The following is a 25,507-nucleotide window of genomic DNA, read 5'->3' as shown; positions in this document are numbered from 1 at the left end:
AGATCAAGTCCATGTTATCATAATATTGCATTATCATCCGATTTGCATACTTAATTACGAACTTACACAAAATTTCAACTGAATCGGAAATCGAAAAGTGGGTCAAATTCAGCTACCAAGATTTGACCCACACTAACTAACAAGGCAAGTTAAATAAAAGTTTGGAAAAACGATATTAATTTGTCCTAAGTCCGAGAATACCTCCTGGTTGACATATTTCGTAACTACATTTTACTTCTGTATTGTTTAAAACATGAAATTATGGCATGGCAAGCATCATTATGTCAATTGTCCCATCATAGGAGGTATGCAGTTTTACAGCTCCTATAATGGGATTGGGCCAAATACCACTATTTTTTTTACATCTGTGGAGTCACAACATAGTGTGTTGTATACCTTATCTCATGGTAAATGCAATTAACAAAACACATTCTAGTTTTCATCAAGTATTAATTAATTAAAATTTAATAAATTAACTCACCTCTCTTAGCGAAGTTGTTAAGAATTTTTAGTGATATTTTTTTTCAGTGGCACGACAACTTTTGGGTTGACGCACATTTCTTAAAAAATAACCGAATTTAATAAAAATTCAAACATAATCAGCTCTAGGACTCTTATTTATGATAAAAATATATCCAGTGTTTATAAACTACTTTTATATACTTATTTTAGAGGAATTGTGTTTTTTTGTCCCATTACTGGTTCCGTGTCCATTATAGGGTATACTACTATAGTGAGTTAAGCCTTATGCAAAACCCTTAGGCCCCGTACGCACGGCAGCTTTTTCAACGCGCGTTAAAAAAGCGTTTGAATGACACAAATGGATAACCATGTATGTATTCACACGACAGCGGTGGCGCTTTTTATCAAGCGTTGTTGGATTTTCGACTTTAAACCTTGGTCGTTAAATCGAATTTAGAGTGCGGACAGATTCAAGCGCTTTTTTAACGCGAGATGAAAAAGCTGTCGTGCGAATGGGGGCTTACAAAACCCTCTATAAGGGATAGCGAGATAGCGGGCCGTTCCCTGCGAACTATCTAAAAAAAATTATGTTTTAAGCCGACCACCATTGATATAGAATAAGAACTGGATACCCAATCAGCCGCAAAAGTAACGTTAAAACAGATCACACGTTACTTTTTCCTTTAGTCTTGTATGGACCGCTCAAATGTGAAGTTGTCAACGATGTCGTAAAATGGTAGTAAAAAAATGCAAAAATAACAATGATAAATCAAGGAAAAAGCATAGAATGTATTTCTTTCGGCTAGTTCTTTGGATAGCATTACATAATTTATGTAATCTGGTGTAGCAGGAGATCTAAGGTCCCGTTTTCTAAGGGGACCTTGCATTTTGGAGACAAAGCAAACCGCTTGGAACAGGTGTTCCTGGGGGTGACCTGAGCTGATTTAGCCCGGTTGCCAAGAGGTTCCCCCCAGTAGGTGGGCAGGGGAGGGGGGGTAAAAGTGCCTCCGGCGCTCCTCACTCTAAGCTTTATATCTGCATACATCTCGCAACTATATCAAGTTTGGTATCATTTTCGTATAATTCGAGGATGAAGAATTCATTTCTGTGACTAAATTTTCACTCACCCATACAAAAAATTCGAAAAATTCAAAATTAAAAAAAAAACTAGATTTTTTTTTCGAAAATTCTCTATAAAATGTATACTATGAGGATTTGCTCTAGAAAAAAAATACCTGTGAATAGCCCAGTTCTCCTACTATACAGAACAGTAAACTTGTCAAACATTTTTTTTCATAACGCTGTTAAAAAAAATGTTTTGTGTCGCGCGGCGTACCTGCATTGTAAGAGTGGTATGCAACGTTTAGGATTTTTAAGTATGTTTAGATGATTTCTGATAAGTTGTTATTCTTCTGGTGGTAGATTACATTAATAAATTACTTCTGGACGTGATATATATACAAATATAAATTTAATATATAAATAAAGATGTTGGGAAAACTTTCGCTAATAGAGTTAAGTATTATAAATGTGATAAAATTAACATAGGAGATGTTTGACAAAAAATGCGGGTTAAAATAAGATATATATTGTTCGTAATTGCCATTACATGCCCATGAGACTGTGCATTTTAGGTTTTTTTTTTAACGCAGTTGCACCTCCCTGCGCATTTTGTTTTGCAGCGGCAACGAATAAGCTCTAAACAAGCAGCAGCCGCCGCAGGTAGGCTTGTCCATATGGGCTCCCAATAACCATGTTGTTTGGACCAGCCCCAGTCAGCAGGGCATGGTGGCTGTTGCTGAGGGGCTATAATCTGTCCCCAAACATAGACCAAATCCTACACCGGAACATGCGACACAACTGAAAACCGCCGTGTCGCCGAAATAATTTTCAACCAGGTTGACAAGGTGCAGAAAACCCTAGAGGAAAAGCAAACCGCTCTATGTGCGTTCCTTGATGTTGAAGGTGCTTTCGACAATACGCCCACAGAGACCATACTCAATGGTATGAAATCAAAGGGAGTAAACGAAACCACCAGATGGGTACATAGCATGCTCTCGAACAGAGTAGCCACTCTGACCATCAATACTATATATAGAGCATGAATTTTATACCACTAAAGGGTGCCTACAAGGAGGCGTTTTATCCCCACTATTATGGACCCTAACAGTGGAACAACTTCTTGCAATCATGTCAGGCCAAGACTTTGATACACAAGGATATGCCGACGACCTTGTAGTCATCGTCAAAGGCCCTTGCCTCAACACAATATCCAACCTAATGCAAGGAGCTCTGTCGAGCGTAGTTACTGTGGGGCTCGCAGATTCCGAAGTCAGGAACTCGTACACGACGGCTGGAACGCGCTGGCTGGCTGCTGCAGATTACCTTCTTGATACCGCTACCACCATTACCGGGAGTGTAGTTGGAGTTTAATAAAAACACATATGTATGTTTAAGAAAACTTGGAGAGTGTTGGGAGGCTGGTGCCTCTGTGGCTATTGATGAGTGAGTGACAAGCACCCAGGGTGGGCGCGTATATATAGGCGCGCTCGGCGCGATCCCCACCGTGGGTACTCTAGGCCACGCCTACTCAAGGCGTGGGTGTTACGTGCAGAGTGAGAAATTGTTTTATTCATCCAATAAGCTTAGTCTATTACATATTGTTCGTAATTAAGGGAAAAGGGTATGCAATTTATTGGGGAACAATTTACACTTAAAATTATACACATAACATAATAAAATCAATAAAAAATGGACACAAGTTACATAATAAAATAAACCCAAAAAAGTAGATTAACATAATATAAGAACGATTAAAACTAAACATGTATGATTAAAAACTAGCTATACACGACAAGCTCTAAACACAATATTCAAATGGTGTAGAGAAAATGACTTGTCCATTAATCCGAGCAAGACTGTAATAGCCATTTAACCATTCACAAGGAAACGGAAGCTCGATAAACTCACAAAACCAAGACTTAATGGACAAATAATACCGTTCTCGGCAGAGGTCAAGTATCTAGGAGTCACCTTTGACCAAAAGTTAACTTGGAACCCTCATCTGAGAAACATTATACAAAAAGCAAAAATGGCCATCTGGTCATGCTGTCGAATGGCAGAAGCAAGATGGGGCTTAAGATCCATTTGCATTTAGCAATTTTGCTATGTGGTTATACACAGCGGTAGTGAGGCCAATTGTCACCTACACCTCCGCAGTCTGGTGTAACAAAACCAGCCAAAAGACAGCAATAGACACTCTAACAGTAACAGGCGCCTACTCCTCGACACCGGGAGCGGCCCTAGATGCACTGCTGGACATCATACCACTCCACTTGCAGGTGCAAAAGGAGGCCAAGCAGTGCGTCTACAGAATATGTACGCTAAACAGGCCAAAATGCATTAACCAGTCTCAGGCATTAACCAATCTAAAGGACTGGGTTTTTGCGAATAGAGCCCTTAGCATGCCCACTGATGACACGCACACCGAATGTCATCTCACCAAACTGTACACAGTAGAAATACCTCCTAGAGACAAATGGATCAACAACCAAATGTACGTCGAAGAGGGAAGCCACATCTGGTATACAGATGCTTCCAAGAAAGGCAATGATGTAGGATGTGGGATCTATGGTGAGAGATCTAAGCTCAGAGCTAGCATCAGCATGGGCACACTGGCCTCAATCTTACAGGCAGAAGTCTTCGCCATCAACAAATGTGCGGAGATCAACCTGGATAGAAAGATACCAGCTTATCTACATCAACTCAGACAGCCAGGCTGCTCCGCTGGCACTAGAATCCCTTGAGTCAAACTCAAAACTAGTCCAGAACTGTAAAACAAACCTAAATGCACTGGCTTACTCCAACAAAGTTACACTTAGATGGGTACCAGGGCACTCCGACATTAACGGAAACGAAGAAGCGGACGAACTTGCTAGAAAAGGCGCAGACACACCCCTGGTCGGCCCAGAACCCTTCTGTGGAAGCACAAAACGGGATGCATATTCTCTGCTCAGCAACTTAGAAAAAACGAAAGCAATCGATTGGTGGAAGTTCGTTAAAGGACAAGAACACTCGAAAGCTCTGATCAAAGGGCTCAACAGCAAAACTGCTAAGGAGCTTTTAAGACTCAAAAGGCACAAAACCTGCGCGGTGACCAGAATACTGACTGGACACTGCAAGTTGAACAAACATATGTTTCAAATTGGCAAGAAACAAGATGCGACATGCAGGTTCTGTCAGGAGTCAGAGGAGACTGCAATGCACATTCTCTGTTCTTGTGGACTACTAATGTCAAAAAGAAGTACCTACCTAGGGCGACACGTAGTGCAACCCTATGAGGTACAAAACATTACGGCCCAAAGAATCTGGAACTTTCTGGATGCAACGGGCATTAGTAATGAACTTAAAGGGCCGTCACAATATATCAATGCTGGTCAATGCGACACTCAAAGGCCCACAACACCACAATAATAATAATAATGTCCCGCGGGGGCAGCTTGTGGCGAGCTGACGGTGAGTGACGACTCCGCGGACCCCTATTCCAGAGGACCCTGTCATCTGGCCCTTGCCTCTGTGCTTGCCTTGATTGGCCGGCCAGAATAGAGTCGCAAGAGCGGGACCTATGCTCCAGGTTGGAAGTGTAAAATGTCATAACGCCGGCGGCCTGCTGAACAGATTACCGGGATCTGGCTACCGCAGACTCACCTCTCGACAACCTCACAGCCACTCCAAAGTGTTGCCCTGTTGTCGCACTGTGCGTGCGGCCATTGCGGGGCCCACTCAATGAGTTGGCGAGTCACCACCTGTCATTTACAATTTTGAGACTGATTGTCGCGGCAGGTGTCCGCTAGTCTCTCCCATAGCCCATTATCCAGTCCATCCAACTTTCAAATCTATAGCCCATGACCTTAGTTCCCATCGCAGCACAAAAGTGCGGCACTGCAATAGTCTTTGCACCTGGCGGGGACCTTCTCCGGTCTGTATCACATTGTGCGTTCGGGGATAGTATCCACCACATGGATCCCTTGCTTTTAGATTAACGTGCCTTAAAGGGCCTCTGCGCTGTTGGCTTCGTCCCCACGTACGCCTCCCAAAGGTCCGGGACCCCATGGTCCCGAAATATGGAAAAGACATACAAATAATAATGTTAATTTTATCACATTCATAATACTTAACTCTGTTGGCGAAAGTTTTCCCAACATCTTTATTTATATATTTAATTTATATTTGTATATATATCACGTCCAGAGGTAATTTATTAATGTAATCTACAACCAGAAGAATAACAACTTATCAGAAATCATCTCATCATCATCTTCCTCGCGTTGTCCCGGCATTTTGCCACGGCTCATGGGAGCCTGGGGTCCGCTTGGCAACTAATCCCAAGAATTGGCGTAGGCACTAGTCTTTACGAAAGCGACTGCCATCTGACCTTCCAACCCAGAGGATAAACTAGGCCTTATTGGGATTAGTCCGGTTTCCTCACGATGTTTTCCTTCACCGAAAAGCGACTGGTAAATATCAAATGATATTTCGTACATGAGTTCCGAAAAACTCATTGGTACGAGCCGGGGTTCGAACCCGCGACCTCCAGATTGAAAGTCGCACGCTCTTACCGCTAGGCCACCAGTGCTACCTTATCAGAAATCATCTAAACATACTTAAAAATCCTAAACGCTGCATACCGCTCTTACAATGCAGGTACGCCGCGCGACACAAAACATTTTTTTTAACAGAGTTATGAAAAAAAATGTTTGACAAGTTTACTATTCTGTATAGTAGGATAACTGGGCTATTCACAGGTATTTTTTTTCTAGAGCAAATCCTCATAGTTTAAATTTTTTAGAGAATTTACGAAAAAAAAAATTAAAAGGTTTTTTTGTATTTTGAATTTCTCGAATTTTTTGTATGGGTGAGTGAAAATTTAGTCACAGAAATGAATTCTTCATCCTCGAATTACACGAAAAAGACACCAAACTTGATATAGTTGCGAGATGTATGCAGTTATAGAGCTTAGAGTGAGGCGCGCCGGAGGCACTTTTACCCCCTCTCCCCTGCCCACCTGCTGGGGGGAACCTCTTGGCAACCGGCCTTAATCAGCTCAGATCACCCCCAGGAACACCTGTTCCAAGCGGTTTGCTTTGTCTCCAAAATGCAAGGTGGTGGACCTTAGATCTCCTGCTAGTGGTAATTTCATGGTTTCGAATAAATTATTTTGTTAGTACCAAAGAAGGGATGTCAAGGAACAAAAATCTAATAAGTCGATGTGAGGTCATAACTTTTTTATTTTTATGGAATTCGTAAGATATAATATCCGTACACGGCGGGAAGAAGTTGATATGTCGCGGGGAAAAATTGAAGAAATTTGAACCTTATGTAATTTAATTTTAAGTTCATTATTCTTCACTAGAATATCTTGAGTTATCAACTTCTTCCCGCCGTGTACGGATATTATGTTTAAATTCAAGATTTCCAAGAAAACTTATGCGACGTGCACAGTGCATGGACTGCTATTATAGCAAGAGATAGGGGTGATGCAGTTTTAAATAAGGCAAAACGGCACTTGTCAATTCGGCCCATTTCCCTGTTTCCGACATACACACGACCAATAAGGGCTTCCATCGACTAACTGTAAATGCTAAACCTGTCTGAACACAGTGACAACCACAGGATTTTTTTGATAAAGACCGTAACCAATCAGTACCAGTAGCGACCTAAATGTCCCCGTGCACTATATTGCAAAGAACGAAAGTGCGAAGAGTATTATGTAGATCTAAAATACACAGTTATTTAATAAGTTGAATTTATTTCAAGGAAAATAGTATTTAAAGACGTATACTTACTTATTAAAAATAAATTTGTTTTATGATAACTTACACGGGTTGTTACCATGAATTAATTTTATTTGAACTCCCGATCAAATTAAATTTGTTTCATTTATTACTTTGGTTTTTCTGTACAGTAATACCTATTAAAATGTATCAAAGGGACTCCATTCGTTCATTATTCTCGTTTGACAATCATGACGTAAATACAATGGTGACGTTACGTTTAGTGCCATCGGACTTAAAGTTTTAACAGTGTTGGTACTAATGTTTACAAATTTGACACTTAATGCTTACGACAGTAAGTTCTTTTCCGTACAAAACATTTATCTTGACTCAAAATTTACGTAAGCGTTTTCATCATCAATGCAAATTTGCCGCTAATGTCATTCTGACCCACATTTTGTTGACATGTTTGTTCCGCTCTGTGTGTCTATTTCTAAAGCCCCCCATTCACACTCCTACCTTGTAGTCCGCCTCGTTGGGTAGGATTGTGTATGGGGATTGCGGACTACGAGCCGTCCTACAAACGGCTAAACGGTAGGACGGCTTGTAGTCCGCAACCCCCATACACAATCCTACCCAACGAGGCGGACTACGAGGCGGACTACAAGGTAGGAGTGTGAATGGGGGGCTTAATATTAAGTCAGTGGGCTTTACTTATGGGTGCGTCCCACAATGACCTTGGTGCGGTGCGGTAGTGTGTTGGCTATAGTGGTGCGATGGGCATGCACGTCGCACCAACTGACAAGTAATAATAATACTGGTGCGCTCCGCACCAATTTCCCTAGTGTGTAAGCTGCATCGCACCGTTTTACAGCTGTCATTTTCAAACTATGACAGTGGAATAATAATACTGGTGCGCTCCGCACCAATTTCCCTAGTGTGTAAGCTGCATCCATGAATCTAGTATTAAACTGGATTGATTGGGCATAAGTGGTGGGCATAACTGACAGAACGGGATAGTCTTAAGGCTCCAGTACACAGTGGTCAAGGATGGTCCATGAGAAGCCATGCTTCGCAATGCACAACAGTAGGCCTATATCACGTAGGTGTTCACACAATGATGCATCAAAAAAAAAAAATAAAAAAAAAAATTGCAGGCTCTAATTGATATAAATCTATAATAAACTGATAAGTCTCTTCATTGCTCCACAATAATGACATTTTGGGCTATTAACATTTAATCAAGCGGTCAAAAATTCAAGAAACTAAACAAACAATGGCGACTGTGTGAACACCACAGGCCACGGTACGCCACGATTCCTTTGAAGTGTGCCAAAAAACCGACAACTCCCCGATTGCTCACCACAACTGACGGCAGTCGTCCGCCATTGCATACCATAGCCCCCTGTACACAATGGCCAGGCCGTGGCATGGCCCATCCTTCACCACTGTGTACTGGGGCCTTTACGTATCTTTCAGTAGGAGTAGCAGAGAAAGCGCTATTATTCTTTGAGAAAGCGCTATTATCACAGTCTCACATATTTTTTGTTCCCCACCATTTTTGACCGAAGCGAAGCGAAGGTCTACGTTTTGACTCGGGCATTTTGCTTTCGTATGTCCGGATGTTCTCCTCTACAGGTCGCAATTCTTAACCGATTCTCGTGAAATTTTGTGACCGAATTTTATGACTAAATAAAATTTTTTTGTCAATCCGGTTTTTGGAAATTTTTAAAAATGGCGGAGTCGTGATACCTGGCGCCTAAACAAATAGTCGTATCGATATCATAAGACTTTTTTCTTTTTGAAACATGTTTACAGAGTTAATAGCAAAAAATGCAGAAAAAAATTATCGCTGGTTTAGGCGGTATTTAGATATTTAATTTTAACTAATTTTAATTTGAGAAGGAGTAGCTAAATTTCGTCAACCCACCTAAGAACTATTTGGCTCAGTTTGTAAACGTTCGCTTTTTCTGTTTGCGCAGAGGGTCTGGGTTCGATCCCCAGTAATTGTATGCTGGGATATTATAACTTTTTGTATTTTTTTACACATAAATTTCGTATTGTTTTTCTTTAATTTACTATACACCGTGTTTTTATTGAATTCCGTTAACTTCGGGGTATAGTTAAGTACGTTTAAAAGAACTAAATGGCATAGTTAATTTTCAAAAAAAAATTTTTTTTTTGTTTTCTTTTTTGTTTTTTTTTTGTTTAAAAAGTAATTAAATGTAGCATATAGCGTTGTTGTAACACGGGCATTACATTTAACTCAACCAAACAATTGAAATCTGTGACATATCAATGTCATTTCGTACATCAATCGACCGAGATTGTACTTAAGTTTAGTAGCAAATGTATGAACTCATTCTAAACACTAATCAATATGTAAGCCGGCCCTAAGGCAAGTGTACACGCTTGTAGAGGCCTTATAGTAAAAAAATAAATTATGGATTATCTCCGAAATGGACTTAATTAGAACATCGGTGTCTTTGAGAAAGTTACTTGATTTAAGCTCAGGAATGCACCCTTGAAATTAACGGAAATCAAAAAAAACACGGTGTATTTAAAGCTCTTAGCACCATGTTATTTCAAGCTCTGCTCGCGAGGTCTACAGCTCACAGAGCCACTAGTTTTAGTATGGATAATGGTGGGCAACAAATAAATTCGACCAATCACAGTGTCGCATTTGCGTATGTTTTGTCCCTCACGGAGGCACGCGTATATCACTTCTATACGATCCTACCTTTAGTAGCTAACACACTATCGCACCGCACCAAGGTCATTGTGGGACTAATACATGGTTGGACTTAAATGTGAACACGACTTTTATTTGTTAAAATAAAAATATGGAAAATGATTTTTTTTAATAATTTAATATAATTAATTTAAAATACATCCCGACCGACGGTTCGACGGTCCGCAGGTAACAGAGGAAAATGTGTGTTCACCTGATTAAATGTTTTTTTTTTTTTATATATTATATTCTTGAATAATAAAATTAAGTCTTCCTTTACAACTTATTTGACCCACTGCCTGCATCTGAAAACATTTAATAATTAAAACAGACACACATACATTTTCTTATATTTTAGGTTAAAATCTTAAATAATAGGGAATACCTATTACGCAAAACTCTGCGTAGGTAGCGCCACTACCACTATCTGTCACAATCTGGGGGTCTACCGGGAAACAAGAAAATCGAAATTTCGTTATCTAACCTCTCTATCACTCTTGCATATTCGAGCGATAAAGAGGCAGATAACTAAATTTCGATTTTCGCGTTTACCGGTAGGCCCTTGTTAACAAACCGCCTTGATGCATCAATGTCATAATTTATAGTCTGTGAAAAGTTGTCAAAAAACAGTATAACGCATTCACTGCCAGGGGGCGTGGCCTAGGAACAAACTTGTATGACGGTGAACGCACATGTGCGTTGGGGGCAGTGAATGTGTTAAGGCAGAGTATGTATAAGTTAGCCCACATTCGCACGGGAGCTTTTTCAACGCGCGTTAAAAAAGCGCTTGACTGACACAAATGGATACATGTGTATTTATTCACACGACAGCGGTGGCGCTTTTTATCAAGCGTTGTTGGATTTTCGACTTTAAGCCTTGGTCTTTAAATCAAATTTAGAGTGTGGACAGATTCAACCGCTTTTTTAACGCGCGTTGAAAAAGCTGCCATGGGTACGGTGCCTTAGTCTATGAATTTTCTAGAGTCGGTAGTGCTGCACTCTGGCGGCAGAATATTGCAGTAATATCCCCTGTTACTAGATTCCAAAAATATACAATATAATGTCCATTCCATTAATACACAGAGGATAGATAATTTTCCACTAAAAATATTCGGAGAAATAATTATAGTCATGTTGTATGCAAGTTAACAGGAAATTCACTCATTTTATTTTATTTACTATTTACATTAATAAAAAAACCGGGCAAGTGCGAGTCGGACTCGCGCACGAAGGGTTCCGTACCATAATGCAAAAAAAAAAAAAAAAACAAAAAAAAAGCAAAAAAAAAACGGTCACCCATCCAAATACTGACCACTCCCGACGTTGCTTAACTTTGGTCAAAAATCACGTTTGTTGTATGGGAGCCCCATTTCTTCTTTATTTTATTCTGTTTTTAGTATTTGTTGTTATAGCGGCAACAGAAATACATCATCTGTGAAAATTTCAACTGTCTAGCTATCACGGTTCGTGAGATACAGCCTGGTGACAGACGGACGGACGGACGGACGGACAACGAAGTCTTAGTTATAGGGTCCCGTTTTACCCTTTGGGTACGGAACCCTAAAAATTAGGCTGCAGTCGATATCGATACTTTGTATCGATACTTGTAGTACATCTCTAGTTCACAATGAAAGTGGATATGAAATATCTAATTTTCGATGTGTTTATAGCCTGCTACACCAAAATAAGGCTAAAAGTATCGACTACCCGACTACCGGATAGACTTACCGGTCTTCATCTAATGGAAATTTCGCCATAAAATTCCTTTTTTGCGATTTTCGCGAGTGTATCAATTTCCACATATTTCGCACTAAAACAACTTAGTTTTCGGTGGCATTTAAACAAAATCTATAGACTCACTGTATGTTCTTATCACGTTTGACTGTTTTGGAAAATAACGAAGGCTTTTAAAAAAGAAATTGCAAGAAATACGTTAGTACAACCAGGGGTGCGAAACTCCTGACTTCGGTCAAACTCGGCTCCGCTCGGCTCAGAGGGGCTACCGCGAAAACCGATATTCGCAAATTGCGGGGATCTTTCTCTTTTACTCCAATGAAGGCGTAATAAGAGTGACTAGAGATGGGTAACTACCCGGGTAAATACCCGAGAGCGGGTATTTACCCGGTAAATACCCGATATTTACCTACCCGCGGGTAAATACGCGGGTATTTTCGTTTTTCTTCTAAATTTGATGTGTTTAATGGTATGTGAGTATAAATAAGATTAATTTAAGTATTTTTTTATAATGTTACATAAAATGTATGTTCAAACTAATTACGAAAAGGTTGCTATGAGGTGAAGTTCGATTTTAACATATCAGTCCAATTATGAAAATTGTGTAAAATCATTCCCTGGCTTCCGGAAATGTTTTAAAATGCTTTTAATATACATTAGAAAGATGAAAATAAAGAATACTTATGAATGATAATAAAAAAAAATTGTGCAATATCCCAATTTGTGAAGCTTATAAGTCAAACACAGTTAGTTTTAGGACAAAAATGTATATAACCTTTTTTGTAGAAAATTATGTCTACTTTAGTTTGTACATACAATACTTTTCGATATTAATGACAAATTCCAAGAAGTATGAAAAAGTTCACTTTTGCCCCCCTCCCCCCAACCACACCCCCCGCTGACCGAAGTTGGAATGTGTATTAACAACATATAAGTACGATAATTTACTCAAGTCTAAAAAAAAATACTCTTATGATAGCCTTTTTTTAATATTTATCAAAACTGTACTAAAACTTAATTAGTTACAACTGCAACTGCAACTTAACGATTTCATTTTAAATGACACACAATAATTACAGCCATTAACTCGGTTTATATCTCCACTTTAACACAAATCGACATGTGCAACAAGAAATGAATCTACCCGTCCATTTGGGTAGATACGGGTAAATACCGGGTAGATGGGTATTTACCGGGTATTTACCTGGGTGGGTAAATTGGGTAAATACCCGCGACCCATCTCTAAGAGTGACAGAGAAAAATGCCCGCAATTTGCGAACTTCGATTTTCGCGGTTACAGCCCAGCATTGCTCCGAGCAATTATTAGGGTTGGCACCACTTGACTTCCTTTTGCGTGCACGACCACAGATAAGATATTCACTTGATTTTTGACAACCCTAAATAGCCGAAAGGGATAGTGCCATATATTAGAAAGGGCCATCATGATTCGACCCTGAACCGCTGTCAAACTTCGTTTTTGTAGGAAGTTTCCTTTCTGTACGGTAGTACTATTAATTATTCTGTGGTACAACCTACGAACCGCCATGACAAGCAACAAAGCAATGTGGCTGACAGTTGACATGACAGATAAATAGCACTGACGTTTTATTTTGTTTTTTTGGCTATAGCTAGGTCACTATAGTCCATACAAAACCTTTTTAGGGTTCCGTACCCAAAGGGTAAAACGGGACCCTATTACTAAGACTTCGCTGTCCGTCCGTCCGTCCGTCCGTCCGTCCGTCCGTCTGTCACCAGGCTGTATCTCACGAACCGTGATAGCTAGACAGTTGAAATTTTCACAGATGATGTATTTCTGTTGCCGCTATAACAACAAATACTAAAAACAGAATAAAATAAAGATTTAAATGGGGCTCCCATACAACAAACGTGATTTTTGACCAAAGTTAAGCAACGTCGGGAGTGGTCAGTACTTGGATGGGTGACCGTTTTTTTTTTTTTTTTTTTTTTTTTTTTTTTTTTGCATTATGGTACGGAACCTTTCGTGCGCGAGTCCGACTCGCACTTGCCCGGTTTTTTTGTTCCTAGTTGCGTCAGCCTGATTCCTAGAACCGCTCCAAGGTCGAATGTAAATTGCGGGTGGCATGGAAAAGGGCACACTCCGTTCGACTATCCTCTCGCTGGTTACCTATCTCGTTGTATTAAACAGGTTTATAACTATAGTTGGTCAAACAAATTTGTCAGTAAATAAGAACAAAGAAAACTATGCTCATCCTAAATTCGATTTAACGACCAAGGCGTGTGAATAAATACACATGTATCCATTTGTGTCATTCAAACGCTTTATTAACGCGCGTTGTAAAAGCGCTCGTGGGAATGGGGGCTACCAGTAGCTAAATACAGGTCCAATATGGTTTGTCAAAAATCTTCAGTGCACGGTCTTGATATAATAAAAGGTTCATGTATCTCCATTCCATTTGCCGCCTATTACGTCTTTCACTTTTTTTTTGTAGTAGAAAATTTTAATTTCGTGCCTTTTTCTACTGACAGGTTGGGTGTATTTCAGTATAATAGCCGTAACAGACTACCGCACCGCACCAAGGTCACAGTGCGGTAGTCTGTTATAGCTTTAATATAGCCGGTCAAGAAATTTCTCAGTAGAAAAAGGCGCGAAATTCAAGTTTTCTATGGGACGATAATAGCCGTTCGCGCTTACATTTTAAAAATATGCTGCTCTTTTCTACTGACGGAAATGGCTTGACAGAGTACCTATATGTGCCGCACCTGCGCGACCAGTTGAATTGAAATGGTCTGTTCATGCAAAAAACCGATTATCACTAACACCTTATAAAACCCTAGGCCAATGGATGGTTTAGGTGTAGGGTCATTGCGTCAGTTTACCGTCCAGTGCCCGTTTCCGTCCACTTGGCGTAGTTGCTACAGAATTGCGTATAATTTGAATATGTGCCTATATATTAAAAAAATAATTTATAACTTGCCCTAGTTGCTAGAGTAGGAAGAAATAAAGCAAGATTGGACCTGAAGACCCGAAACAGAAATTACATCGTATTAGCTTTACTCGTGTGGTGTAGAGTTTGCCCATTAGGATCATACCAGGATTGATTGGAATCCTCAGTCACGTGTTCCCCAACGTGCTAGGTATTCCCATACCAGCCGATGATCAGAGCTGCACCACGGAGGTGACAATTTAAACAACAAGTTACAATATGGAATGTATATTTTAGTTCATATCTACAATTGATATGAGTAAACGACAAACTAAATTGCTTATCAATATACAATGCGTTTTGGGTTGGTATTTATTATCATGTTTACTCCTGATACCTTATTTATTTATGAGTAGGTACGTAGAATATTTATTTAGGATATTACTTAGTACAAAAAGTCTAATGTAGAGTCTATCTACAAACATAAAAAGGCAATTCTCAATGTAAAATAAATATATTTCACAAATCAAATGTATGACATTTGATCTGATTTCAAACAATGACAGACTGATAAAAATCTACCAACACTAAGAAATATTTTATTGAATACCGAATATGTAACAGAAAATGTAATTTACTAATAAATACACAAAATAAACTAATTTTATTCATTACATGTTGATTGAAAGCAATAAATTGATTTAAGTTTAGGTATTTCATTGAAGCGGTAACCACATCATGCAGTTAGCGGCACAATACTTACACCAACATGTCAACACATGCAATAAATAAACACGTACAAGATAACACATTGCATAGTTCCATTGACTGCTTACATCATTACTTTGATTTCACTGAAATACTACTATATTAGTATCAACTACAAATCTTTAATTATGGAAGTGTCCCGAACCTCCGGTTCTGGTTTGAAATGAAGAACCGTTTTTGGGTATCCCGACTTTTCAAGATTGTGTACACTGTAGGCCACAAGGTTCATTCTCGGATAACACGGTCTTATCCCAGCCTAGCACTACTAGTCACTTTATCACACTAAATTACTTCGCTAAAACTATGCCGCTTATACCTCTAATTTGGTCCGTTCCGTGGCTACTCGTCAATTCGATTCTGGCATTTAGGATTTATGTATGATACACATTTTCTATCGTCACAGTATTTGTTAAAATAAAGAAATAAAAATACCCATTACCACTGTTAATTTGATTACGTCAATCTATGACCGGGCGGCAACAGCAGGTTTTATATACATATTATATACAAATAAATATTTCCTTTTATTCCTATACATATTTATCTCATCAATCATCATATAATATAAGGTATGTAAGCGGCAAGCATTGATTACTTTAGGTAGGGTAGGTGTTGTGGTCCTAAGAATGAAGGACAGACGATGAAAAGGAAGTGACTAGAGAAAGTGACTAGTGGTCCGAGCTGCGCAGTGGAGTGGACGGATAGCGAGCTGCTCCTCACACTGCCTCAGCAAATGTGGTGGAGATACATCTGTATCGCGCACATCACACATCTTCATAAACAGACTTCCAGGAAGACAACTGCTTTTCATTTCAACCCTTAACCCGAACCCCGTAACAATTGGCTTATAAATGTAAAGAGAGTTAATTTTAAGAACTTACAATTAACTTATATATTACACATAATTTTAAAATGCAACCTCCTAAGAGAGGCCCTTAACTCGCGAACACGAAATCTAAATTGATGGTACAACAGTTTAATTTAATATAAGTATCCTATTCACAGCTCTTATACACATGTTAGTCAATGGTTCCACGCACAAATCACTATTTCACTTGGAGTCACATTTCACCGCACACACTGATTATGATTAAAAATTGTCAGTACGGGCGCACTCGACGGTACGATTCTATAAATCAAAATCGTTTTACAAGTACGGGTAATATTGTCAGCATCGAACATTGAATTGACTGACAGGGGTTGGCAATTGATTTTGCGTCCCTATACGTAATTAATTATATTTACAAAGTTATGTATAGCGATCAAAATGTCAGCAACCACAACAGCAAGAAGAATCGTTTAAGGGTCGTACGGTAGCGGTTAGTACATTAACGTTGTGTATAGTCGACGTCAAATATATGTTTTCATTTTTCGCCTTATTACAAAGGAGCAAGGTGCAAATGTGTAAATATATCTTTGACGTCGACTGTATACGTAACGATTTTGCTTTGTAGAACTAGGGCCAACTAACTATTATTACAAAGATTCTTCAAATGCAGCCATTAGGTCGCTCTGCATGTTCATGTCAATTTGACCAGCCATCTGGAACAACAAAAATTGTTACATTTTCTGGTAATACAAGTAAATAAAATATATCATATCCTTTGTAAATATCAAGTGTGAAAAAAACCTGCCAAACATGAATTGACTGAACTTTTTAGGAAAGTTATCTTGTTTGTGATATTATTTTAGCCTGCCACCAAATTTTTAATATTATTTATTTATCAGAATAAAGTAATATTCTGATATTGAAGAAATAACACAAATAACTGCCATTATGTAAATTAATTTCTAAATCTAAACCAACAAATGGTGAGTAAACGATTTAGTAAGTACTTAACAAGAAGATAGTTTAGTTATAATAAGTATACAATAACAATTAAATTAAATATATGTACAATGAACTACCTAGTAATTAAAACTAGTTTATTATAAAACTTAAATAAAAATGCTTCCCAGGAACTGAATATCTAAAGGAATGACAACCGGCTGTGTCAGTATGACGAGTTTTGCGACAGGCTGTGGTGTAGGAGTCATGTCATGAGTATACTGACCGCTTCCCGACGACGTCTCTCTTGTTCGCGCTGGCGGAGGCGCTCGCGCTCGGAGGCGGCGGGCTTATCGCCCGCGGAGGCTGCGGCGCCGCCGGCAGCCGCGGCGGGCGGCGACGCGCGCGCCACCGGCGACACGCTCGGCGACGCCACGTCACCCGTCTCTGTTTTGCGGACTCCGCCAAGTGCCCTGAAGACATTTATTACTTAATTAAACTTAGGACATAACATTCTTAGGTTAAATGGATAGAATGAACAAGAAAACGTTGTACCATATCTAAAAGTAAAATCTTTTTGATATGTTGTAAATGTATGAGTAATTATTTTGCCGCATTGCGTATAGGGTATTTGACTACTAGTCAAATCAGTTTCTTTTTTCGAACTGTCAAAACGATTTTGCTACTTAGTCTTACTGATTATGGAGCTTTTTTGCCGAAACGCTGCATTTTGAGATGGAAGGAATTTGGAATGGAATTTATATGAAACACTAGCATGTGACGTCACAATCAAATTACCTACTCTTTATAGTTTTATACGGGGTTTAAAATAGAAATTGTGTCTAAAAGTAACTGCCGTCTACGTTTCTCTATTCATCTTCTGGTGCTTTATATCATGCATTGTGTAAAATAATTTATTTTAAATACAGTCAAATACCCTATTATGTTCTGTCCCTCACGGACGCACACGTATAGCACGTCTACAGGATCCTACCATCTAAGGTAGCAAAGAACTAAAGTTGGTCAAGCAGATCTTGTCAGTAGAAAAAGGCGGCAAATTTTAAAAAATGTAGGCGGGAAGGTATATCGTCTCATAGAAAATTTGAATTTCGCGCCTTTTTCTACTGACAAGATTTGCTTGACCATCTATAAGCTAATGGAAGGAATTTGGAATGGAATTTATATGAAACACTAGCATGTGACGTCACAATCAAATTACCTACTCTTTATAGTTTTATACGGGGTTTAAAATAGAAATTGTGTCTAAAAATAACTGCTGTCTACGTTTCTCTATTCATCTTCTGGTGCTTTATATCATGCATTGTGTAATAGTTATTTGTACAACAAGAGATCAAAGTTTGATATTTCTTCGAGTGCTTATTTTGAGTCCCGTGCAAGCGAAAGATTCTATAATAGATTCACGAGCGTAGCGAGTGAATCTATTTTAGAATCTTGAGCGTAGTAAGGGATTCAAAAGCGCACGAGATGTAAATAACTTTGATCTCGTGTAGTACACAAAATTTTTCACCCTAAGCAGTGAGAACATACCTAGAGGGACAGAGATAATAGAACCCAAGTATATCGAACTTGTATTAGACCCCGCATGTTGAAATGACATTTGACTATAAAGGTCACTTGAATGACATTTTGTCTCACTCAGTGAGCAAAGTGCGATTTTGCTCACTAATTTTGTCTTACTCAGTGAGCAAAATGCGATTTTGCTCACTGAGTGAGACAAAATGACTTAGTGAGCAAAATCGCATTTTGCTCACTGTTTTTAAGAAGCAAAGTACCCCTGTTCGAGCTGCTGAGGTGAAAAATAATTTTCACCACACCAGCTCGGAAAGGCTTACTTTGCACTTCAAAAACGGATAGCAAAGTTGCACTTTGCTATCAGTAATTCACATGTGAGGCAAAGTAATCAAATGCAAATTTTGAGTTGTTTTCTTATGTTTGCTGGTAGAATGGTAGAATTGACTTTTAAATGATGATTTTGGATGATAAATATTTAATAACATTCATTTGAATTTGATTTGGTTTGATTTTGTTTGATATTTTCATTTAAAAATTGCTTCGGGTTGGTGTGGTGAAAAATTTTGTGTTTCACTCGGGGGCAAATTTTGTTTAACCCTCGTGCTTTGAAACCCTCGCAACGCTCAAGATTCCATTTTTTGAACCACTCGCTACGCTCGTGGTTCAATTTTGGAATCTTTCGCTTGCTCGGGTATCAATATTAGCACGAGCGGTTAAACAACAACTTTGCCCCCTTGTAAAACAAATAACTATTATTTTAAATACAGTCAAATACCCTATTATGTTCTGTCCCTCATGGACTCACGCGTATAGCACATCTATAGGATCCTACCATCTAAGGTAGCAAAGAACTAAATATATATCTATCTTTTAGCCTTTATCCAAAATCAAAGAGAATAGATAGTATAGAGGGGTCCTGTCATAGTAAATTTTGTAGTCACAGTAAATTTACTGCCATCTATCGACACACGACTAAAACCCCAAAATGAAAACGTATAAAATTATCAAAAAAATGTATATATATGGATACTTGATTTTATTATTTTTATATCATTTTGACCTATGTTCATTCACTGATATCTATGTGTAAAAATTGTTAAATATGAAACGGTGTCGTCACGCCATCTAGCCGAGCATAGGCCAAAGGTGTGTGCGCCATCTATCCGAGAATGACTTTTTCTTGATTTCTGAGGCACGTTTTTTCCTTAGACTTTATTCATCTTACACGACTTTGTCCAAAATTAAATTATTATCGTGGCTTGAAATGGTCTCAAATTAAAAAAATCATTTAGCCATTTTCAAGACCGATGGATAGGAGCTCCGTAACAAAGTTATGTATGGAGCACTAAAAATGACTTATCACCACACCAGCTGGTAAAAGATCTCTTGATTGTTTAAAAACAGATAAGAAAGATCCATTTTATCCACATGTGAGGCAAAGTAATCTGATGCAAATGATGAGTTGTTTCCTTATTTTGGCTAGTAGAATTGACTTTTAAATTACGATTTTGAATGATAAATATTTAATAACGTTCATTTGGAATTGATTTTGTTTGATATTTTACGGTTAGTATTTTCCTCTCATTGGTATGGTGAAATTTTTTATTTCACTCGGTGGTAAAATTTGTTTAACTTTCGTGCCTTGAAACCCTCGCAACGCTCTAGATTAACTTTGGAATCTTTCGCATGCTCGGGTATCAATATTAGCGGGAACGGTTAAACAACAACTTTGCCCCCTTGTAAAACAAATAACTATTGTCTTACGCCCTTATTCATAGAACTTTACGGGCCTGATTTAGTTAAATTATGCTTTATCCCTCTCTTACAAATACATAAGTCAAAATGACAGACAAACTATTATTAGCTAAATGAGGCTTTTTTTTTTGTAATGCTTTTTGGTGAGGGTCAATCGGTCCTCGCTAGGAGTACGGGCGGCCGATTGCCTTTAAGTTTGTATTATTTATTAAATGATTTTAAATTATCTATGATGTATTTAGTATACCTTAAAAAAGAGTTGAGGGCTTCTTCTTATTCCGTAAGTTTGTTTATATTCAGTGGGTCTATGTTGTACTTGGTGCATATGGTATCGTGGATCGTTCTTGCGTAAAGGAACCTTGGGCAAGTTTTAATAAGGTGATCAATTGTTTGTTGTGTGACGTCGTCACAGGGACACGCGTCATTGTCAATTTTGTGAAAACGTTTTAGATAGAATTTGGTATATCCGTGACCGGTTAGAATTGTAGCGCGTATCTGAATAAGGGGGTTATTGTTTATTAAAAAATAAAGATAGAAACTGCTGGTGAGTTTTGGATATTGCCAGGTTACCTCATCTTGTCGTCATCGGGATGTCTCCGTTCCGTTTCCTGGCGCTGTCTCTCTCGCTCCGCCTGCTCCTTTCTCCGGAGCTCCTGCTGCTCAATCAGAGCTCTCTGCCGATTAATTTTCTCCCTGGCTTGCTTCTTGAATTCCTATCAATGAAAAAACCAATTATGTGGATTTTTATATTAACTCAGATCAGACTATTAACATTCCAAGATTTTTAGGCCTCGACAGCACTCGGCTTGTTCGGCACCACTTGGCTTGTTCGGCACCTCAAAAACTAGTCGCATTATGACAGGAATCCTAAGATTCTTGATTGTTTGATACTGTTAGGCTTACCGCACAAGACGCCTAAGTGCCGACGTGACCTTACGCTACATAAGCCAACACTTACTTGAAAAGTATCCATAACGGGCTTCTGCTTTATTTGGTTGTTAGAGCTCACATTAGGAACGCTCTGCGGGCTTCCAGCTTGGGCCAAGGAAGACCACGAACTCGCATTCTTCAGGTTTTGCTCCTGTTTTAACTTAAAAGCTTGAGCAAAGTTGTTTTTAGATTCCTCCATTTTCTTATCCATTTCATATTTGTTTCTATCCATGTTATTAGGGATCATGGGCGGGACCCCGATGAGATCCTCGATGGGTTTGGGCGTGAGCAGCGGCTTGACATCGTCCATCTTGACGGGCGCGGCGAGTGGCGCGCCGGGCGCCGCGTGGTGCGCTTGCGCGATCACCGACAGCGGTGCGGCCGGCGCTGGGTCGAAGATGGACGGCACCGGCGGCAGCCCCGTCATCCCGCCCATGCCCGTGTTCACGTCGCCCCGGACCATCTCGCGCTCTTGTTGCATGCACTTATCGATGAATCCGTTGTGCGGTGGATACATTTCCGACTTGATCTGGTCGGGAACGTGGGGCATTTCGGCAAGTCCACCGAGGTGCGCCATTAAATTTTGGTGCGTCGAATCGCCCAACATCTGCGGTTTGGGCATGGCGAAGTTCTCGAGACGCATGGATGTTTCGGAAGCGCTGACGCTGACGTCCATGGGAACTTCGGCCTTGAGGGTGCGCTCGAGATTGGCGAGGGTGCGCTCTATTGGATCAATGTAGTGCGAGGAGTCTGCTTTGTCGAGTCCGTTGCGGGGCTCGGCTTTGACGGGCGGTTTCGGGTCGACATTATCGCGCGCGGGCGCCGCGTGTGACGGGTGCGATGAGTGCGACGTGTGCGACGACTGTGGCGCATGTGACGAGTGGGAGGAGTGAGAGGAGTCAGGGGCGGCGGGCGGCGCGGCGGCGGGCGGGACGGCGCGCGCGCTGGGTGCCACGGGCGGTTCCTTGGCATCCGCGACGGGGGCCAGCTTCACCTCCGCGGGAGGCTTCACTTCCACGAGGGGCTTGACCTCGGGGTCGCCCGCGCCCGCGCCTGCCGCCGCCCCGGGCAAACAACTACCGGCCGTCGGCACTGGTGGAACGATTTTCTGCGGATTTCCAAGCTGACTATAACAAAGTATACTATGATTTTATATAACAAGTAGCGAAACTGACATCTAACAGTGACCTTGGTGTTTGTCAAGCCAAGAACAAAAAGGATAGTTGCGATATTACTGCTGACAAACACCAAGATTCATTGCAGAGTTTCTGTCACAAGAAACTCAATAAACATGTAGTTACATAATTTATTCCTTATTGGGTATTACGATCAGACGATTTAAGATCTCTTTGAATTTTATTTTAAGGAAGAATAAAGAGTTCTACAACACAGTCACTACCACCAGTTTATACCAACTACTTCTGACACAGAGCGGAGACGTAGGAACAAGCAAAGTGGTCAGGTACTATTAGTGCAATGCAAAGTATTGGCCAAGTAGCTATAGTCAATTCAATATGAATCTATTAGTAATCCGCCGACGCGCAGATCTGGCAACATGATACAATCTCCGCAATGTCTCACCTCAATAGTTGGTTCTTGAATTTGATGCCCCTCGATCTCCAGTTGCCCCGCCATCAGATATATCGGAACGGCCAAGGAGATCACAAATATCTGAACACGCCTCTATTGTCAAGGCGTTAGAATGGGTGATATTTTTGACCACCTCGCCGCTTCGATATATCTGTTGGCGACTGTACAGCGTGATTGTAGAGGATAGCTATAGCAACATATGTATAGAATGTACCTAACTCTATATGCAGCCTCCAGCGTCAGAGGAGTTGTTAGCATTGCAAACGCACCGCATCGGAGCATAGTTTAGGTCTGGTTCTGATTTTCATGGAATTAATGTAAACAAAGGTGTGGCCGCTAAATAAAAACTTTTGCAGCGCTCGAGATATTTGAAGTTTCCAAAGTTTCTACTTATTTAACTCTAGTTCATACGAAATCATAATATATGGCAGTTATAACATTGAACTCTATTGACATCTGAACTTCAAAATTAAACAAATATTTTTTATGACATGCACTAGCATAAGATTTTTCTTTTTGAGACATGTATGTATACGGAATGAATGAAAAAAAAAAATGCAGAAAATATGTATCGCTGGTTTAGGCGGTATTTAGTTTTTACTTGTGAATAACTAGTCAAATTTCGTCTGCTTAGCTAAGGGCTATCATGGCGAAGTTTGCAAACATTTGCTTTGAAGTAGGGAGGGTCCCTGGTTCGATCCCCAGTAATTGTATGCTGGTGCAGCATGCTGGCGTTGTATACTGTACATGCTCTATGGCATTGTATGCTGGCGCATACTCATTGATGTTTTTCTTACATTTAGCGTTTGTGGGCCGTTATTTAGCTCAGTGCGGACGTATCGATCAATTCGATTATAAGGTTAGCTCTTAGATGAAAATGATACTCACCGCAGGTAGCGCAGGATGAGGTTGCTTCTTCGTCTTCTTCTTGGGCAGTTTTGTGCCGGCACCTGAAATGTATGGCAAGCAATTCGACCTAATCAACACATGTTCAGCAACATATTATGTACTACTAATCTATGACATCGCTAAGCTGACAAACAGACCCTATAGTACAAACAGGTTTCTCATGATTTATGAACATGATCATCCATTTTGTTTATCTAAAGGCAGAAACGTAAATTCTTGATAGCCTGTTTAGATGGTTACCACGCCCCAACAAGCTCACCTATATCTACTAATACTTACTCTAATCCAACGCATAGCCGGGTTCTGTAGGCTTAGCAATGGTATGGGCAACTTTGTATGGAACCTGAACCATAAGAGCGCGTTATCACATTGTCCGATCCGATATCGGATGTCGCCTGTCGGAAGGAAGTAAAATGTAAGAAATACTTTTGTGTTTCCCTGTATTTATATATGCATTTAATAAATCATTATTAATAAAAAACGACAAATAACGCAAAAAAGGCGGACTTAATGCCAATGGCACTCTCCTGCAGCTGTTTTTGTCATACGCGCCTTCCGACATCCGAAAGGCGCTTCCGATAAATTTAGCCATGTCGGAGCCCCCCGTCAGCTGTCGGACCGATAATATTTGTTTGTGTGCGTATGTACGTAGGCATAATGTTTATAGATATCTAGACGGCGCCCGGGCGCGCCCCCAGGCCTGACTACGGGGATGTAGGATCCTACATCCGATATCGGATCGGACAATGTGAAAACGCCCTAAAACCAACGGAGTTGAGAGTTAGGTCATTAAATAGGTATTTTTATGTACAGACCACTTGAAGGACCCAGTATAGGCGCGGTTTCCGATATTATACTCAGTTTATAGTCGGCTCGCTCATGTTACGCTGGATGTCTCGATCCGCCCGCGCTTTGGCAAGATATTCAATAATTATGCTCCGCCTGATTATTAGGTGGTTGTAACTTGTTGTTACACTTTGTTGTAAAAATATTAGAATTACTAATTAGGCGAAAGAAAGTGGGTGGGTATTAAGCTTTCACCCGCAAATGATAAGCAGGCAGAGTAAAATAAAATATAGCGCTAGTGTGGGCGGATCGAGTTTCGCGCATCACTGTCCAGCGTAGTATGAACCGGAGATCTAAGAACAGAGTAAGGTCACTGTGGGCAAGTCCGTCAACACGTTATAACTTTTGAATTTGAAGGCGTATGCCGCTTTGGAGTCCAGTCGATTAACCAGTTGTTCGCGCTAGTTCCGTCACTGTAAAACAGATGGCGCTGTGACAACCAACATCAGAGCAATCCGTCTAAACATTAAATAAGTAATTTCGTGTTTTGAACTCGAAGTCATAGTGCGACAGCCGTTCGAAACTTTTTTATTAAAAATAGTTTTTGAAAGGATTGTGTATCAGAAAGTAACTACGTAGGTAGCATAAGAACCGGCTGTTTTTATTATGTTTAAAATATCAGAAATTGGCTTAGTTTTGTAAATATACGTTCCACCATTTATCACATTAAAATTTGACTAAGTTGGAAAGTCCGTCTATTATGTAGGTACAAGGCAAGTCCGTCATATGGCGACTTTCGTTAAATCAGAGATTACCAACTGTTTTTGCGACTTTAATATTATAACGATTTGATAAGGTATCA

At 39.9% G+C, this 25,507-nt stretch overlaps 1 protein-coding gene across 8 annotated transcripts in view; it reads right to left on the bottom strand.

The window, feature by feature from the left end:
• Nucleotides 1-14,878: 14,878 nt before the first annotated feature.
• Nucleotides 14,879-25,507, bottom strand: part of LOC134804188 (bromodomain-containing protein 3-like) — a 43,596-nt gene continuing 32,967 nt past the window's right edge. For all 8 annotated transcript variants that reach the window (XM_063777122.1, XM_063777128.1, XM_063777126.1 and 5 more), the window contains 5 exons: nucleotides 23,839-23,900; nucleotides 21,389-22,468; nucleotides 21,001-21,143; nucleotides 17,429-17,615; nucleotides 14,879-16,916 (listed from right to left, as the gene is read on the bottom strand). In XM_063777122.1, the coding sequence (XP_063633192.1) occupies nucleotides 16,851-16,916; nucleotides 17,429-17,615; nucleotides 21,001-21,143; nucleotides 21,389-22,468; nucleotides 23,839-23,900 (1,538 nt within the window). In that variant the 3' untranslated portion in view covers nucleotides 14,879-16,850. The remainder of the gene's footprint in view (nucleotides 16,917-17,428; nucleotides 17,616-21,000; nucleotides 21,144-21,388; nucleotides 22,469-23,838; nucleotides 23,901-25,507) is intronic.

The sequence above is a fragment of the Cydia splendana genome, chromosome Z, assembly GCF_910591565.1.
Source record: "Cydia splendana chromosome Z, ilCydSple1.2, whole genome shotgun sequence".
Taxonomy (NCBI): Eukaryota; Metazoa; Arthropoda; class Insecta; order Lepidoptera; family Tortricidae; genus Cydia; species Cydia splendana.
Note: the sequence above shows the minus strand (reverse complement) of the source record. Positions and strands in the feature narration are given on the sequence as shown.